The following is an 18938-nucleotide window of genomic DNA, read 5'->3' on the forward strand; positions in this document are numbered from 1 at the left end:
TTGAATGAAAGAGCATGCCTAGTTATTTGAAGGCCAAGGAGGCTTTGGACGTTATGCATTATAGGAAAGGCAAGATGTAAAAAGTCAATCCAAGAAAAGAAACTGCTCTTGATTGAAAATGAGAATATTATCAGAAGTAACGAGGAATGAATTAAATTCTCTTTTTTGAGAAATAAGACTGAATTACATTATGGTTGCATTGAAATTCATTAAATTATTCTCACCGAACTGGAGAATGGTGCATAGATTAATTTTGAAGGCATTGGTTATGGAAGATCCTGATGAATATTTGTTTAAAGCTGCTTTTTCATAATTTGGCATACAAATTTTTTTTCTCTAATGACATGATATATTTTTGTTATATCAGCAGTACTCAGCTTCAGAGTTACATTAAGTTGCAAAAGTAAATGAGCTATTATGAGAGTTAATATTTGGCACTGAGTTTTTGTGAAGCAAGATTTGCAGGAAAGTTTTTTAAATTCTGATGGATATTTCCAGACACAAACATATTTCCTTTATGATGACAGTAATGAGGGATTTTTTTTTGTTGGTCATTCAGCAATGATAATTTTTTGTTTTGCATGTTTTCCATTGCTTTCTGTCATTAACATTTTATTGGTCTGGAATCTTGCACTCATTCTGTATTCATTCATCTCACCTATCTGGATTTTTCACTCTGCAAAACAAGCACTCGCCAGACAAACACATGCCATCAACAGATATAATATTAAGGCTCTATAAGCTTTGCTAAAGTAAACCCTATGGGTTTTGAGGAATTTTGCAGGATCGATAAGGAGAGGATTATGCATAGAATAGATATGGAGAGAATGAGAGGCCACTGCAGAAATCACATAATGGTGTGACGAAGAGTAGTGTGAGGAATAGATTTTTTACATGGAAAGTGCTGGGTGAGTGGAGTATGTTGCAAATGTCAGAAGTGTGAATTAACATTCAATATGGAAGGTATGTTGCTGGCTGAGAGACTTCCTGTGATGAATCTATATCATAGGGATTGTTTGTTAACAGTAATACTAATTTTGAACACTAAAATTTGCATGTACTAATGAATTAAAAATTAAATTAATTGTATTTTCAATAACTCTTAAAAACTAAATAATTAAAAACCAAATCAAGTGCCAAATTTGTGAAAAAAAGAAAAAAATTCCCAAATAAAAATAATTTCTGTTGCACATAACACAGAAAAACTATCATAACCAGTAAACTAAAATTGTAACATAATTTATGCTATTACTATCAAATAATGATATGGGTGTGAAGTTACTTTCATTTAATGTTAAATGTATTAGCATAGTTATTATTGACATTTTAATTTTATTTTATCTATTGCAGGATATAATTCTGCATTTTTTACTGTCTAAAAGTATATCAGATGATTTATTTGTACGTGTGCAGTATACTAATGTTAATTTTTCTGTTTTGTAGCAATATATGGTTCAGCACTCCCAGGCCCACAGTATGTATTTCATTGATATGTTTTTATTTGTACTTTTGAATAAGGCACGTTATGTATGTTGAAGTTTTTTTTTTTTCTTGTTCTTTTTTTTTTTCTATGACCTCTCCAGAAGCCTTACATTTTCTTTGATCTTAGATTATTAGATTATAAATGACATGAAACTCTTCTTATGATTATATTCTTTTGATACTTGAATTTAATAATTTAGTGCACACACAGAGCTGGCAGCCAGTTCATTTGTGACTGTGAACAAGACTGTTTTTAACAAATTAATTGCAGTATTTTATTTATTTATTTTTCATTTACATTTTTGTGGTTGGTGAATGTTGTTATAACAAGATGTTTAGATTAATAACTTTTTTTGTAAAAAAAGTTCTACGTTTCTATGCACTTGATAGATCAAATTCCATTTTTTGTAGAAAAATTTGCTCAATATGTGATCAAATCCAAATACCATTTCCCTAAGGAAAAAACACGATTTTTTCCCTTAGGGAGAAACACACACGCGCACGCGCGCACGTGTTTTTCTGGAACATCCAGTACAACTTGCTTTTAAGACTTCCTGTCACTACTGAAACAAAAGTCATAGCCTTTGCCGATGATGTGATGATAATGATTCAGGGATGCGATGGCTTACAGTTAGAAGTAACGGCCAACAAAGAATTCTTTAAAATTGCAGAGTGGGCATGCGAGAAGAAAGTGACCTTCAATAGCACCAAGTCTAAAGTGCTCCACATCTCACGAAAAAAATCAAAACAATCTGTAACAGTCTTCCTAAATGCAGAAGTTCTCGAGCTAGCCAGTGAGCTAAAATACCTAGGAGTAACAATAGCCGAAAAAATTCACCTTCAATAAGCACATCTCATGTGTTGCTGAGAAAAGCTTACAAATAGTAAATCTCCTAGCAAGTCGGCAAGGATTAAGTGGGGATTAGGCCAACGAGCGCTGAAAACGATATATACCGGTGCTATACTACCACTGATATCTTATGCTGCACATGCCTGGAAACATACACTAAAATCAAAGACAAACTGACAAAAACTAAACAGAGTTTAATGCCTTATAGCTATATACGCATAATTAAAGGGTACAGGACAAGATCTTTCGAGGTGGCTTGTCTTATTGCAGCTCTAACACTGATTTGTCTGAAAATATAAGAATTATCTCTTATATATGAAGTCACTTCTGGAAGATATATTGAAAGTTACAACATCGATCCAAATTACTATGAACGTCTGCTTCACTACAGTAAGTGGCCTCACCCAGCAAAGAAAAAAAAATATTAAGGAGAAGGAAAGCTCTGAAAGTGACGAATTCCAAATACACACTGTCGGGAAGCAAAACCGAAAGGAACATCAGTTTTGCTTCCCGACAGATTCTTTCACTGCATACAACAGACAGTCCATTATACAAGAACGCTGCTCTAGACTGCATCCTCTCTGTTCCAACAACCAACCAACCAGAACAACTTGTTATAGTTTAGTCACTTACAGATCTCCAGGAATTAGAACTCAACACCTCTCAGCAAAAGACAGCAATAATTTACAGTGATAGTAGAAGCACTATAGATGGCATAAAAAACCAGAACACCCATATTGTATTAATAGAACAGACAAGAAATCTGGTTCGAAATCTCATATAGTGGGATGGAAAATCAAGTTCTGCTTGGTGAAAGTGCATACTGGAATAGCAGGGAATGAGAGAGTGGATCAGTTGGCTAAAGAAGCAGCTAGAAACAAGTTACCAGAAATTCTCGAAATCTGCTATAAAAACGCTTGCAGAAGAGAAAAGTCTAGACATGTGGGAATCAGAATGGAAAACATCAAAAAATGGATTAAAAAAAAAACAAAAGAATTCTTTCATAGCATCAGAAGCAGACTCCGGGTAAAAAAACATGGCATTTCTCCAGGTTTAACCACACTACTAACTGGACACAGAAAACTAAGATACTATCTACACAGATTCCATATCCTGGAATCACCATCATGCATCTGCAGTACACACCTTCAACAGACTGTTGAAGGCGTGGACTTTACGACTGACAGCTATTGGACTCCATCCGGATGCCCCTAATACATCATGTCATCACTTCTGGAGACAAGTGGCCAGTGTCAAAACAGAGACTTATCAAAAAGTATTACATAAAATTAATTAAATTTGCTAATAAAATCAACTTCCAGTCCTTGTGATCTAACATAAATACTGATATTATGCGAATTATACTATATAGTGTTAATATATGTATATATAAAAATATAAATGCAAATATGAAAATTGATACAAAAATATAAATAGAAATGTTAATCAGTACTTTTGTCATGTTGTACCATCATTTTTTATTTTGGTTTAACCAATAAGAATACAATTTGGTCGGCTGGGCGTCATCCGGTTAAACAAGGCCCCCATTGTTTTCGCCAGGGAACTGGGACGAATAGAAAAAAGTCAGCTACTGGAACAAATCTGAAAACACACCCCAACTCAACATCACCACAGTTAAAGATCGGTACTATCAACATAAGAAGCCTGAATGGCAAAGAAATGGAGCTAGCTGAGGAATTAGATAAGTACCAGATCGACATAAACAAAAAAGACAAAAACTGGTGAGATCTTTCTGAGCAATAAATACAAAATGTTATATTCAGGCAATGACAAGGAAAAGAAGGAGTAGCCATAGTATTCAACACAAAATACGAGGCTAATCTTCTTGAATGGCAGTCAGTCTCAAGTAGAGTAATGTGGGCATATATGAGAATGGGGAACTGGACAATGAGACTTATTTGTGCCTATGGTCCCACAGAAGGTTCTACTAAGGTAGAAGTGGAGAATTTTTTGATGCTTTAGACAAAGCAACTGACACAATGAAAAAGGAAAAGTTGGTCCTTGTTGGGGATCTAAATAGCAGAGTAGGAAATGATTGTGAGACATACAAAAATATTTTGGGAAAATTTCGAGAAAAGAGCAAAGCTATGGCAAATACCTGTTAGATTTCTGCTCAGGACATGGACTGGTTATTACTAACACCAGGTTCCAACATAAAAATGTGCACAAATTCACATGGAGAGAAGAGGCAGGAATAAGAAATTGACTATGTTGTTGTTGATAGTGATGTCTTCTCCCTAGTGCAGGACACCAGAGTGTACAGAGGATTTGAAATTGGAAGTGATCACTATTTAGTCTTGAGCAGGATAAAATTGAATTTCATATTGAAAAGAATAACATGTAAGAAAGTTTTAAAGTAAATAAAAGTTGAGCAGCTCTCGGATTGTGAACTGTAGACTAAAATACACAAAGATTATTGAAGAAAAAATGAAGGAGTTTGAGAACAGCAACCAAACCTTGGAGATTCAGTGGCAAGCCTTGAAGAAAACACTGATTGATTCAGCCAGAAAGGCATGTGGTGAGGTTGTCTGCAAGGATAGAAAAATCTTTTCTATCTGCAAGGATAGAAAAATCAGAACTCCATGGTGGACACAGGAAGTTAAAGAGGCAGTGAAGGAAATGAAGAAAGCATATCACAAGTTCGTGGCAAATAAGTCAGCTTGTGCTTTTAGAATACAGAGACAAATGTAAGAAAGCTAAACAGTGTGTAAAACTAGCTAAACAAAAGTCATGGGAGGACTTTGGCAAGAACATAGAAAATAAATATCAAGAAGGTGGTAAGATATTCTAGACGTTGTTGAAGAAGCTTAGAAATGGAGGAAAGAGTGCTGTAAAAGGAGTTAGAGATGATAAAGGACATGAAAATGGGAGAAAAAGATATCCTTGAAGTATGGAGTAACTACTTAAAAAAATTGCTAAATGAAACAAGCAGCGATAGTACAGTGTTAAAAAAACACTCAACAAGCAGTCTAGAATACATATCCATACTAGAAGTAGAAAAGCCATCAAAGGCTTGAAATGTGGAAAGGCAGCAGTAGTAGATGATATTCAAGCAGAAATGCTGAAGTATGGTGTATAAGAGTCTTACAGTGGCTGCACCGCATAGTTCAGAAAGCCTGGACAGAGGGACGAATTCTCGATGATTGGAGTAGAGCTCTCATAGTACCAATATATAAAAAGGGAAATAAAACTGAATGTGAGAATTACAGGGTCATTTCATTACTGAGTGTTCCTGGTAAGATATATTCAAGTATACTTGAGAAACGGTTAAGAAGAATTGTGGAGGAAAAGCTTGGTGAAGAACAAGCTGGATTCAGGCCAAATAGAGGCTGTCAGGATCAGATCTTCACTTTACGACAAATAGTTGAGAAAGCATGGGAATATATCAAAGATCTATATTTAAGTTTTGTCGATCTGGAAAAGGCATATGCCAAGGTGCCGCCAAGAGAGAAGCTATTCAATACGCTACAGTTATATGGTGTCAATGGGGCATTATATCAAGCAATACTTAGTCTTTATTATTATTATTATATAACATCTCCAGGGAGTTCAATGACTCATCGAGGGAGGGTACTCTCCATCTCCACCAACCGCAACTACCTCCATCACCTACACCAACGCAATCTACTGCAGACTACCACCTCTAGTATTTTCACACAATCACAAACATCAATGCCCACAGTGGGATTCGAACCCCGAGCCTTTTAGCTGGAGAGTGGACACGTTAACCACTCGGCCAGCCAGACCGGCATTATTATTATTTGAGTTGTAAGTCAGCAGTTAGAATTGAAGGAAGTACAGGAAGATGGTTTAATGTTAAATCTGGTGTGAGACAAGAATGTACATTATCCCCTCTGTTATTCATTATCTATATGGATCACATTATGAAGGAAAGTGGTGTTAAACATGATATCAAAATTGGAGATGTTAATGTCAGCTCTTTGCTTTATGCGGACGATGTTATACTTCTAAATAAATCCACTACAAGTCTGCAAGATTCCCTGACTAAATTGAATAACTGTTGTAATAGATATGGTATGAAGGTCAGCAATAAAAAGACAAAGACAATGAAAATAGGCAGAAACGTTGAAAATATCAACTGCGTTGTGAATGGTGAACCTATGGAACAAATAAAACATTTCAGCTACTTAGGCATAATTTTTATGAAGATGGTAAATTAAATATGGAAATAGACAACAGAATCAACAAGGCTGGTAGGAAGTCAACTGAATAAATTTATATGGAATAAGAGAGAAATTAGTCAGAACACTAAATTACCTGTATACAAGACAGTGTTCAAACCAGTTTTAACTTATGGATCTGAGAGCTGGGTCAGAAGTAAAACACTTGACCAAAGACTAGACTGCAGATATCAGAGTCCTGATTAAGATCAGAGGTGTGAACAGATGGCATCAATGGCAATATCATATTAAAAACGATGATATTAGGAAAGAACTTGACATTGTCAGCATCCAGGAATGTGTTGTAGCAGAGCTAATCTCAGGTGGTATGGTCACCTAAATAGAATGGGCAAGGAAAGATTAGCAAAACAAGCGTTCTCTGGCAGGTTGGCAGCAAAACGACCCAGAGGAAGACCAAGATATAGGTGGATTGATACTGTACAAAGTGCCTTAGACGATAGAATTATAAGATCTGATAATTGGAATCTTGACAAGTAACAGACTGATTTGTAGGAAAATTGTAGATAGGAAGTTATTAATGATGTAAATTTTTCATGTAGTACTATCATATCCTGTATACCCCTTGAGGGTACATGGCAGGAATTTGATGATGATGATGAGTTATAAAAAAATTTGCCAGCACATCATTCACTATAGTTCTAGCAATCTTTTGTTCCTTGGTTAGATATTAAAATTGAAAAAAAAAAATACATGTGTGTGTGTGTGTGTGTGTGCATATATAGATAGAGAAAGAGAGAAAGCCTGTTGACTTGACATCAGTTGCTTTTATATCCCATAAAGTTCAAAAGCAGTGAAGACTGGTTTTGACCTTTATTGAATAGCCTGTATCCTTCACCCAAGCATAAGCATACAAAGAATGCATGTAAAGTATATTCATGGCTAGCCTATTTGTATACAAAACCTGTTGACTACACATCAGTTGCTTTAATATCTCATATCGCACATGTGCACTTCTTTTTAAATGTGTATATAGCTGTGCACTGTCAGAAGGGTTACCATTCAGATTGGTTTTGACCTTCATTGAGGTTTCATCAGGAGGAGCTAAATCCAGGAAGAACCTGCTAGACCCTTCCCATAATGCATAGCATTATACACATCTAAAAGGAAGGAAGTGTGCTATGCATTATGAAATACTAGGACAGTGAATGTGAAGTCAACAGTCTCTATATAAAACAGTTAGCATAGTTGTGAAGCTCCTTCACATACAAACTTCATGTTTGAGTAAAGGATTCATACAAGAATATAATTTTTTGTCTGTTATAATTATGCGTGATGGTAGATATTACTAAATCACGTAGAAGACGTTTTTTCAACAGTATCAGAGTTAAACTATTAGAATTTACTCTTATTATGGTATCTGGTATATGTCTTGAGGATTCATATAGTGCATTATATTTAGTATATTGCATTCTAAAATTGGGCTGCTTGTCTTCAGCATTACATACATAAGTCATTAGTTCTCTACTTTTACAATATTCTTGTTCGAATTTCATGATTACCATATCAAATGCTTTATATATAAAAAATAAATTTATATGAAAATTTAGAAAACCTCACTATGGATTATTTACTTAAACTGATGCATCTCTCTCTCTCTCTCTCACATCCCTTCTGAGTAACAGAAATGTTATTACAGTAAATTAACTATTCTTCTTTGATGTACAGACAGATCCTGACATTCTGTAAGCCTTTGAGTAATGTGCATCAAAAGTAATGATGCACATTACTTTTGATGTGCATCATTCAAACAGCACTCTTCTTCAAACTCATTTCTATATATGAGTTTGAAGAAGAGTGCTGTTAGGTGGCATGTGAATAATCACATCAAGTTAAATCTTTAGAAATTGAAATTTTTTCCATACCTTTTTCAGGATAATTTGTGTAAGTCCAAATTTACATAAGTTGAATTTACACGAATCAGGGTCTGTATGTATTTATTTATTTATTTAATAACACTTTATGACATATAAGTATATTTTGTGATTTTTTCCTTTAGGACAGTTCTTTGATACCATCTTATAAGAAAAAACCTATAGTAGACTCAAAAAGAGTATATGTTTTAAATGCATTATTTATGGAAGCAATTACCGATGTTATGTCCACTGGAGAAATAGGAGAGGAACTGAAAGATTATGGATTAGACATTTCCTATGTAAATATTATTTTGGCAAAAAACTTTCTTTTTGTACATTAATTACTGTATTTAATTATAATGTATTATTTTTTGATCACAAATATTTCTAATACCATAGGTAATTTATCATGGATTGCTTTTGAACTGCTCAGTTTAACATTTATTCTATTTAATAGTTTCATTATATTTCACTATGTTAACTCTTCGAACAGGTGAGCTAAAAATATATATCTCACCTTCTGTGGCTTATAAATACATAGTAAAAAAATTGGGAAGGTTGTTAAGAGATTACAGAAATTCAAAAACTGCATAAATTTAAAGCTTTACTATAGTTAAAATTTGAATGTATGTGTATGTCGATACTGATTTTGGAATAGAAGCATGTGATGTGTGTGTGTGTGTGTATTTATACATACACATATATAAAGGGTGGTTCAAAATTCCATGTACAAACTTTGAGGAGAGGTAGAGAACATCAAAATCAACCATATTCACATAGGAAAGCATGACCGGAAATGCCGCCCGAAAGTGATAGGTGGCACTGTTCGCCAGCACTCCAGGTGAGCAACTGGGGCTTCCTCGTTCAAGCTTTCGACATCGTATGAAGAACATGCTTCATTTTACGAACGCTGAGATGGCAGACATGCACCAACTACTATTGAACTGTTCAGTTACGCCTAATAAAGTTTTTTACACTACTTACTGCCTTGTGTTATTTCTGTGTCTTTGTGTCCCTGTTAGTACCTTTTGGTGGTGTTTCTAGTCATGCTTTCCTATGTGAATATGGTTGATTTTGATGTTCTCTACCTCTCCTCAAAGTTTGTACATGGAATTTTGAACCACCCTGTATATATATATATATATATATATATATATATATGGTATTACTACACAGAGGGTTAATACATAGTAGAATAACATAATAGTCCACTCAAGTCAGATAACAGTAAATGAAACTTATAAACAGATGCTAGAAAAGTTTAAATATGAAACAAATTGAAATCAAAAATAAAATGTTCTTGATCAATACCTACTATCCATTAACCAAAAAAAAACCATAGTATGAATTCATTTCAGTAAATTATGGAGACTATAACCATGTTAGGATTACTAGCTTTAATTTCCCAACATTTTGACCTTCGTGTTAAGTCATTATCTGGAGTATACACATACTGGGATCTCTTCAAATTTGTTACAAGTGTCTGGTCTTGCAGTATATTTTGGACTTTAAACAGCTAGAGCTTTTCCTAAAATATTATTTAACTTTCTCTAACTCTAAGTAATAGCATTCCTGTAACACATAATTAGAGAAGAAATATTCTAGTAATTCCGTTTTCACCCCCCCCCCTTTCAATCAAGCATTGAAAATCTTTATAGACTTCAGTCAAATGTGCTTTTATTTCTGAGGTTTGTAACCTGTGAAATCTTGACCTCTCCTCAGAAGAGTAGTAAATTATGCAGTTTATTAATTGGGAAACTCTTCACTTCCTTAACATATCAATAGCTATTCTTATGGGATACTAAGGCAAGTGATGTGAAGTCATTAGCTTCTATATATGAGTTGCCCTAGTCCAGAAAATACTTCAGGCTCAAACTTTGTTTGCTTACACTTGGATAAAGGATTAAACCAAGTATATAATTTCTTGGTATCTTTAATTTATAGTATAAACAAGTGGAAAAACTTCAATGACATTTCATTTTGATCTTAATATATTGGGGTAACATTTACTTATATGTCATCAACTGAACTTGATAAATCCCTCATTAACAAAGCTAATAGTGCAGCTGCCTCTTCTGTTACAATGTGCAATAAGAGTGGATATATCCTCTCAGCCCTTAGATACTTATCAAGTTTCAGGACAAATATATTTTCTTATTATAAAAAAAAAAATTTTTTTAATCCTTTATCCAAGTGTGTGCAAACAAAGTTTGCACCTGAAAGTATCTTCAGGACTGGGGTAAAGTGGTACAACACTGGGCAACTCCTTGCAAAGGTGGAGCAAGCTACCAACACTCCTATCTCAGGATCTCCCATAATGCAAAACACATCTCATTGTGGATATGTATAATGTTATGCATTAAAGGAAGGGCCACTACCCAGACTAGTTTCGACCTTTATTGAGGTCTCTTCAGTGGGAGCCAGGCCCAAGTGGAGATACCAGGCAGAAGCATTAGCAAGGTCATCTCTTCCTATAGGAGCTGCCAAACAGTGTGCCATCTTTTTATTAAATTACTCTTGGATTTAGAGAAAGATGTTGAAAGTTTATTTTTCACTTGGTCAGATTATAATAAATTTAGTTTAATCCTTTATCTGACCAAGTGAAAAATAAACTTTCAATATTTTCTTATTAATATGGTGTAGTTTAATTTTCTAATAGTTTCACTTCATTCATTGCCATTCGTGACACCATCTTCTCAAGATTTTTTTTTTTTAATTTCATTTATATTCCTAGCTAAAATTTTCCTAGCTAAAAAAAAAAAAAAGATATGTTAGAGGGAAGTTTCATTATAAACTTCCCTCTAACATATCTGTAAATGATTTAATCTCAATATTTTGCTGTGTCTAATTCCCACTGTGAAGATCTAAATAAAGGTTGAAACCTGTCTGAATAGTGACCCTTCCCATAATGCATAGGCATATACACTACACATATAAGAGAGATTGTGCTTTGCATTATGAGCTATTATAGGTTAATTGATGTGATGTCAGCAGCCTCTATATAAAAGGAGCATATGAAAATACTTTGTGCAAAAACTTTGTTTGCTTATGCTTGGGTAATACAGGATTAGAACAAGAATATTACTTGATGACTAAGAAAATAAAAATTCTACAAAAATATTTAAAAGCAACTTTCCTAATGGCAATATGGTTGCTTAAACAGAATTTTGCACACAAAGATTAGAAAAATAGCATTTTAAGATCTGTCATATATAGATTAATTTGGAAAGAAATTGTCAAGGAAGCTAGTAATAATATAACCATAGCTATCATAGTATTTTTGTATATTGCCTGAGAATACATTTTAGAATTTGATAATGATAATGATGATAAAATGTTAAATTGTACATTATATATAAATTATAAGCTATATTATTCTTTCCAGAAGTAAAATAAATTATATTAGTGAACCATGTAAAAGGTATTCATAACATCACATCTGCCTCAGTTTATCCAACATGACTGAATGGGTATGGCAGCCATTTACCTTGACTCATACTTTTAGTTTGTTTAAGTCATCCTGCAGGATCTCTGCATCACTTTCAGTAACTATCGCTTTTCCCAGTTTTGCATCATCAGCAAACAACTGAATATTTCCAGTATCATTGATGTACAAATTAAACAACAGATGACCAAGCACTGATCCCTGTGGTACACCACTAGTTACCTGCCTTCTCCTGGACTCAGCTCCTTCATAAACCACTGTGCCTGTCCATCAGCCACCCTCTAATCCAAATCACCAGATTCATATCCATCTCCATTTGCTTATGTGCTTCACTCATTTACTAATGGTAATGTGAAATTACCACTCATAAATTACACAAAGGTATCTAAATATGATATATCTATGTAATAATCACACCTTTTGCAAGGTATGTTTCCTACAGAAATGATATTATTACACAGGTATTTCTGTGGAGTTTGAAGACTCATTGTGAGAGATCCATTATTCAGACACTAACCATTATTCACACAGTACCTATCATACCTTTCCTTGAACTCATTCATTGATTCCATCCATCCAAATAAGAAACCTAGTCCTAACATTGGTAATGGATAAAATCCTTGCTAGCCACACTCTTATATACTTTCCAGGGGTGGTGACCCCTTGTTCTCTCCCTTCCTGCTGGATACTGAAAAAAGTCTTCAGAGTTAATCCAGTAAAACCCTTTTTATAACTTATATGCTTCTGTCATGTAAATATTTGATGATGTGAATATGTGATGTACAAATTAAACAACAGAGACCAAGAACTGAGGTCTGTAGTACACCACTAGTCATCTGCCTTCTCCTAGCTCAACTCCTCCATAAACAACTCCATCTGTCCATCAGCCACCCTCTAATCCAAATCACCATATCTATCTCCATTTGTTCCAGTTTGTGCAAAAATTCTATGTGGGATCCTGTCAAATGCCTCTGCACAGTCCAGCATTAGCACTGAATAGCCTTTTCTTTGTCCAACTCATTTGCCACGTTATTATAAAAAGTAAGTAAATTACTAATTAAAGAAACTTTTATCTCTTTAATTGCTAGCATTTTTCAAATAGTGGTAATTTGAGTGTCATCTTCTACTGAAATTCTGCATGCTATATGAGAGACTACGATCCCCTAAATATTACTACAGAAGTTTGTATGCTAAAGGTTGTTCCATACAGTATTTACAAATGCTAAATTAAAAAAAAAAAAAAACTGTAAAACACATCTTAAAAATAAAAGCCAAGTTTATAACCAATAAAAATAATGAGAACAGATAAGCCAACAGCCAAGAAAGTTAATTACTTACCCCAGTTCTGAAGATATTTTCAGGTGCAAACTTTGTTTGCTTACACTTGGATAAAGGATTAAACTAAATTTATTATAGTCTAACCAAGTGAAAAATAAACTTCCAACATCTTTCTCTAAATCCAGAGTAATTCAATAATAAGGTGGTACACTTGTTGGCAACTCCTATATAGGTAAATATGACCTCTCCTATTGCTTCTGCCTTAGTATCTCCACATTTGGGTCTGCCTCCCATTGACGAGACCTCAATAAAGGTTGAAACCGGTCTGGATAGTGGCCCTTCTCTTAATGCATAGCAGTATACATGTCTGCAAGGAGATGTGCTTTGCATTATGGGAGACATTATGGGAGATACTGAGACAAGGAGTGATGAGAGCTTGGTCCACCTTTTCTCAGAGTTGCCTGGTGTTGCACCAACTTACCCCCCCCCCCAGTCCTGAAGATATTTTCAGGCGCAAACTTTGTTTGCTTACACTTGGATAAAGGATTAAACTAAATTTATTAATTACTTATCAAACTGCAGAATGGACTTATTTAAACTAATGAAATGTTTTAGTTTACTGTGTAGTGTGTAATGTCTAAATGAAGACATTATACACTGATATAACATTGAATTATAATCATCTACCTAATATTGTGTGAGAAAATTTTTTTTTCAGGGATAAAGGACTTAGCTACTGCACTGATCATGGACGCCTAGTAGCCATGGTGTTTGCAAGCATTCCACAGTCTCTAAATAGAGGAATATGTAGTCTTTACATCTCATAGAATGCTTCAAAGGTGACATGATCTAGTAAATTTCACTTGATATCCAAGATGGATAATATCTTCTCTGTATTTCTCAGATCAGTTCTTAACAATCTAGCTTGGTGACATAATGCATTATTGTCCATATTGGTCTGCCATGAGTTGTCAGTAGACCTCACCAATCATATGTTGGTCAGTACACAGTGGGGCCTTAATTCTAACCAGCAAAATATACCCTATTCCATGATACTAACTCTCAGTTTGGATGGTAACAGCCATACATGAGAGGTTCATGTATGGCTGTTACCATTGTAAGCATCCACAAAACCATGCTTTACAGTTTTTTGGTTTGACATGATTTGCATGTTTAGCACTCCTCTATATACATTGTAGGTTGTAGCTTATAGTGGTTCAGGTGTATAAAAAAATGTATAAAATGTTAAAAATAGGTGATCGATAGTTCCTATAGCCACATGATGCTCTTGGCAAAGTTGCATCATCCAAAGATCATGCTTCTTTTTGTGATATTGTTACCTTTTCATATGTTAGAAATTAAGTACAGTTTGCAGTAACATACCCAACTATATTGAACTAGTGTATGGTGCTGCATACATTTTTACATTATGGCAGACTGTATGTAGGTGGTCTTGATCAAGTGCGATGTTGGTATATATAATACAGTAGTCCCCCTTATCCACAGGGGATACATTCCAAGACACCCCACGGATAATACCGAACCCATATACTATGTTTTTTCCTATACATACTTACCTATGATAAAGTTTAATTTATAAATTAGGCACTAACAGATTAACAACAGTAGCTAATAATAAAATAGAACAATTATAACAACACACTGTAATAAAAGTTATTTGAATGTGAATAGAATCAACCACACATACTTTTTTTTATTATTTTTTTATTTTTATTTTATGAAGTCGAGAACTTTCACTTTTTCACTTAAAAGGAATCATTTTACGACTTCTCTTTGGGATATCTAAATTGCCAGCATCACTACTCTTGTGCTTTGGGGTCATTATTAAGTAATTATCACAAACACTGCGATACTGCGATAGTTGATCTGATAACTGAGAACTACTCAGAATGGTGCACAATTTAAAACTTATGAATTGTCTATTACTAAAAGAAAGAGCCATATGGCTTCATTTCGGTGATAAAATTACATAGACAAAGTGGATATTAGATCCAACATTAATTCAAAGTCGAATATTTGTAGAAACTATGACAGTTTTGTAAGTTGACCTGAGAGCTTACGAGAATGCAATCGTCGCATCCCTGAGTTGCCTTAGTTGCACTACTTAAGTTGAGTAGTGCAAGCTAAGGCAACTCGGGGATGCCGAGGATTGTATTCTTGTAAGCTCTCAGGTCAACTCACGAAACTGTCATAGTTTCTACAAATATTTGGTTTTGAAATAAAGTTGGATCTAATATCCACTTTGCTGATGTAATAATAAATCATTTATTTCTAGAATTTTCCATTTAATATTTTCGGACTGGGGTTGGCTGCAGATAGCAAATCTGTGAATAAGGGGGGGGGGGGGACTATGGTACAGAAAAAATAAATCAAAGTATTTCTAGGTGCTGAATTTATCTGATTTGATATCACAAGCACTCTAAGCAAATTGATTCAATAAGTCCTTCTGGTATCATAGCACTATGGAAGAAATTCAAATATCATTATAGCTTTCATAGCTATATAGTAACTTCCATCATGCCAGACTGGTTCAATAAGACCAGAAGGACTTATTGAATCAATTCTACTTAATTACAGGAACTTTATCTAGGTGTTTTTTTTTATCCCCCCCCACAGTAGGTTAAGAATCGACTATACTGCACACAATATGTATACAATAATATTAGTTAAGATTAGTAATATAAGATGTCAGTTGCCTACTAGAGGTTCATCCCCTTCTGTCTCTCCATACTGAATTGGTACACATTCATTTGCAGTGAGCTATATCAATATGTTCTCAAATTATTAATGAGGCAAACTATGTGCACTAGTGTGTTATTCATGGAATTTTACAAACTCATTCACCTGATCATAGGAACATGAAATTTCTATTACTTTTTTTTCCCCCAGAAGTCCGTAATTATAACAGTAGTGTGAAACGGTAGAAGCTGTGGTATGAAAAAGCCATACTCCTGCTTTTCCCATAAACATTACATTAGTGTTTGAATCCACCATAGAAGAGTTGCTTTTTTTTTATTTACAGTATTAATAGCTTATATTTAATAGAAGCTTATTATATTAATAGCTTATGTTTAATAGGAAGTTATATTTAATAGATATTCACTAATACATTTCTACATTAATGAATTTCTCTCTCCTACCTCTTGTGACATAAGTTTCATTAAGGTTCTTTCTGAAGGAGTTTGGAGAAGTGTTATAATCTCTTTTATTGTAGCATGTACTTTAATGACTCTGAAATCTAGAAAGAGCAGTGAAATTCTTTTTCTCCTAATGATTTTGTGACTAGATGAGTGATGTAAAGTTACATGATGACCCACTCTGTGTAACACAGTGGTAGTTTAAAGAAAGGGAGTGTAGAGTAGGATTAACATGCAAGTTTGTGACTCATTTGTGTAATTTGGTATCATTGCAAAACAGGTAATGATTGTTGATTTTGCAATATTGTTTATTATGATGCAAATATTTTGCAATATTTGCACCATTTTAATTGCTGTTCTAGTAAATGAAGGTTTTTCATTAATAGTATTATATGAAGCTGTATTTCAAACCCACCCACCCTTTGCAGGAACTGGCTTATTGGTGACCATTAGTAGAATGGTGGTGAATTGAAAGTAGTTTAGATATTTATCAATATTAATGGAACAATAGTAGATAGTATACATGAACTGTAGATTTATATCAAGTGAACATTAATATGGGTAATTATTTGATGGTGGATAGGGATTGAATTTTTGGTCCCCTGTGTTTTTTGTCATTTTAAATACTTATAATTTATTTAAAGGTTAACTGAGCATTATAGATAATTGTGTATATGATGCAGTAAATAATTAGTCATATAATAATCCATGTAACTAACTGTAGTAGTAGATGGTTTTGTTGCATCATCCTCATTCCTGATTACCGAAAAAAAAAAAAAAAACTGTGGAAATAGCATTGCATGCAATGCATGCAAAACAAAAACAATGGCAGCAAACTTCACTTTTGAAATTGAAAACACTAGATATCTGGGGGGAAAAAAAATCTATGGAAACACTGTCCTTTAAAAATAAATCCTAGCATAACACAATAAATTTTTATATATACCCTATATAATCTTGTCAATTTGGCAGCTAAATAAAGTAAAATCACATAATTTTTCAACCAATCAAAAGACCTTCCAATACTCTATGCAAGAGAAGTACAGTTGCTTCACAAAAACTTTCACCTTTTGTTATCTGAGGATGATTACTGAAATAGCCTCTATACTGTTGTGGGATCCCAAAATACGTCTGTTTGCACTTTATCTTATTTACATATCTTAGTCTTTAAAATGTGACATAAGTTTCATCTTTTGATATAAATGACATAATACTTAAGACATAAAACTGAAATTGTTATAATTTCAATCTTATTTGTAACATAGTTATAACTGTAAGTACTAAAGTTCTGTTCATCTTTTTACATGCAAATTTTACAAATTTTATGATTTTTATAAACCATATAGGTATTTGAGATGACAAATGATGAAGGAAATTTTGAGTCAAAAAACTTCAAAAGTAGAGATTATATATTTACGTTTGCTGACATAGAATGTTAGAGCACTTACAAATGAGCTGATGCTACCCTTTCGACTGAAGAAATCATGTGAAGGGTTGTTTAGGACAGTTTAGATCATCATCATCATCATCATCATCATCAAATTCCTGCCATGTACCCTCAAGGGGTGTACAGGATATGACAGTACTACATGAAAAAATTACATCATTACTAACTTCCTATCTACAATTTTCCTCCAAATCAGTCTGTTACTTGTCAAGACTCCAACATTATCAGATCTTATATTTCTATCGTCTAAGGCACTTTGTACCGTATCAATCCACCTATATCTTGGTCTTCCTCTGGGTCGTTTTCCTGCCAACCTGGCAGAGAACACTTGTTTTGCTAATCTTTCCTCTCCCATTCTATTTAAGTGACCATACCATCTGAGATTAGCTCTGCTAACGCATTCCTGGATGCTGACAATGTCAAGTTCTTTCCTAATATCCTCATTTTTAATATGATATTGCCATTGATTCCATCTGTTCACGCCTCTAATCTTTCTCAGGACTCTCATATCTGCGGTCTCTAGTCTTTGGTCAAGTGTTTTACTTCTGACCCAGCTCTCAGATCCATAAGTTAAAATTGGTTTGAACACAGTCTTGTATACAGCTAATTTAGTGTTCCGACTAATTTCTTTCTTATTCCATATGAATTTATTCAATTGACTTCCCACGATACCAGCTTTGCTGATTCTGTTGTCTATTTCTATATTTAGTTTACCATCTTCAGTAAAAATTGTGCCTAAGTAGCTGAAATGTTTTACTTGTTCCACAGGTTCTCCATTCACAACACAGTTGACATTTTCAATGATTCTGCCTATTTTCATTGTCTTTGTCTTTTTATTGCTGACCTTCATACCATATCTATTACAACAGCTATTCAATTTAGTCAGAGAATCTTGCAGACTTGTAGCGGATTTATTTAGAAGTATAACATCATCCGCATAAAGCAAAGAGCTGACATTAACATCTCCAATTTTGATGTCAGGTTTAATACCACATTCCTTCATAATGTGATCCATATAGATAATGAATAACAGGGGGGATAATGTACATCCTTGTCTCACACCAGATTTAACATTAAACCATCTTCCTGTACTTCCTTCAATTCTAACTGCTGACTCACAACTCAAATAAAGACTAAGTATTGCTTGATATAATGCCCCATTGACACCATATAACTGCAGCGTATTGAATAGCTTCTCTCTT

The 18938-nt window shown here is 34.0% G+C and overlaps 1 protein-coding gene across 1 annotated transcript in view; it reads left to right on the forward strand.

The window, feature by feature from the left end:
* Nucleotides 1-18938, forward strand: part of LOC150100600 (uncharacterized) — an 87024-nt gene that overhangs the window by 18545 nt on the left and 49541 nt on the right. Inside the window, exons 2-3 of the mRNA XM_090401726.1 lie at nt 1444-1474; nt 8552-8707. Of these exons, the coding sequence (XP_090257852.1) occupies nt 1444-1474; nt 8552-8707 (187 nt within the window). The remainder of the gene's footprint in view (nt 1-1443; nt 1475-8551; nt 8708-18938) is intronic.

The sequence above is a fragment of the Typopeltis vanoorti genome, chromosome 12 (genome assembly GCF_054136105.1).
Source record: "Typopeltis vanoorti isolate ZY-2024b chromosome 12, IOZ_Tvanoo_1.0, whole genome shotgun sequence".
NCBI lineage: Eukaryota > Metazoa > Arthropoda > Arachnida > Uropygi > Thelyphonidae > Typopeltis > Typopeltis vanoorti.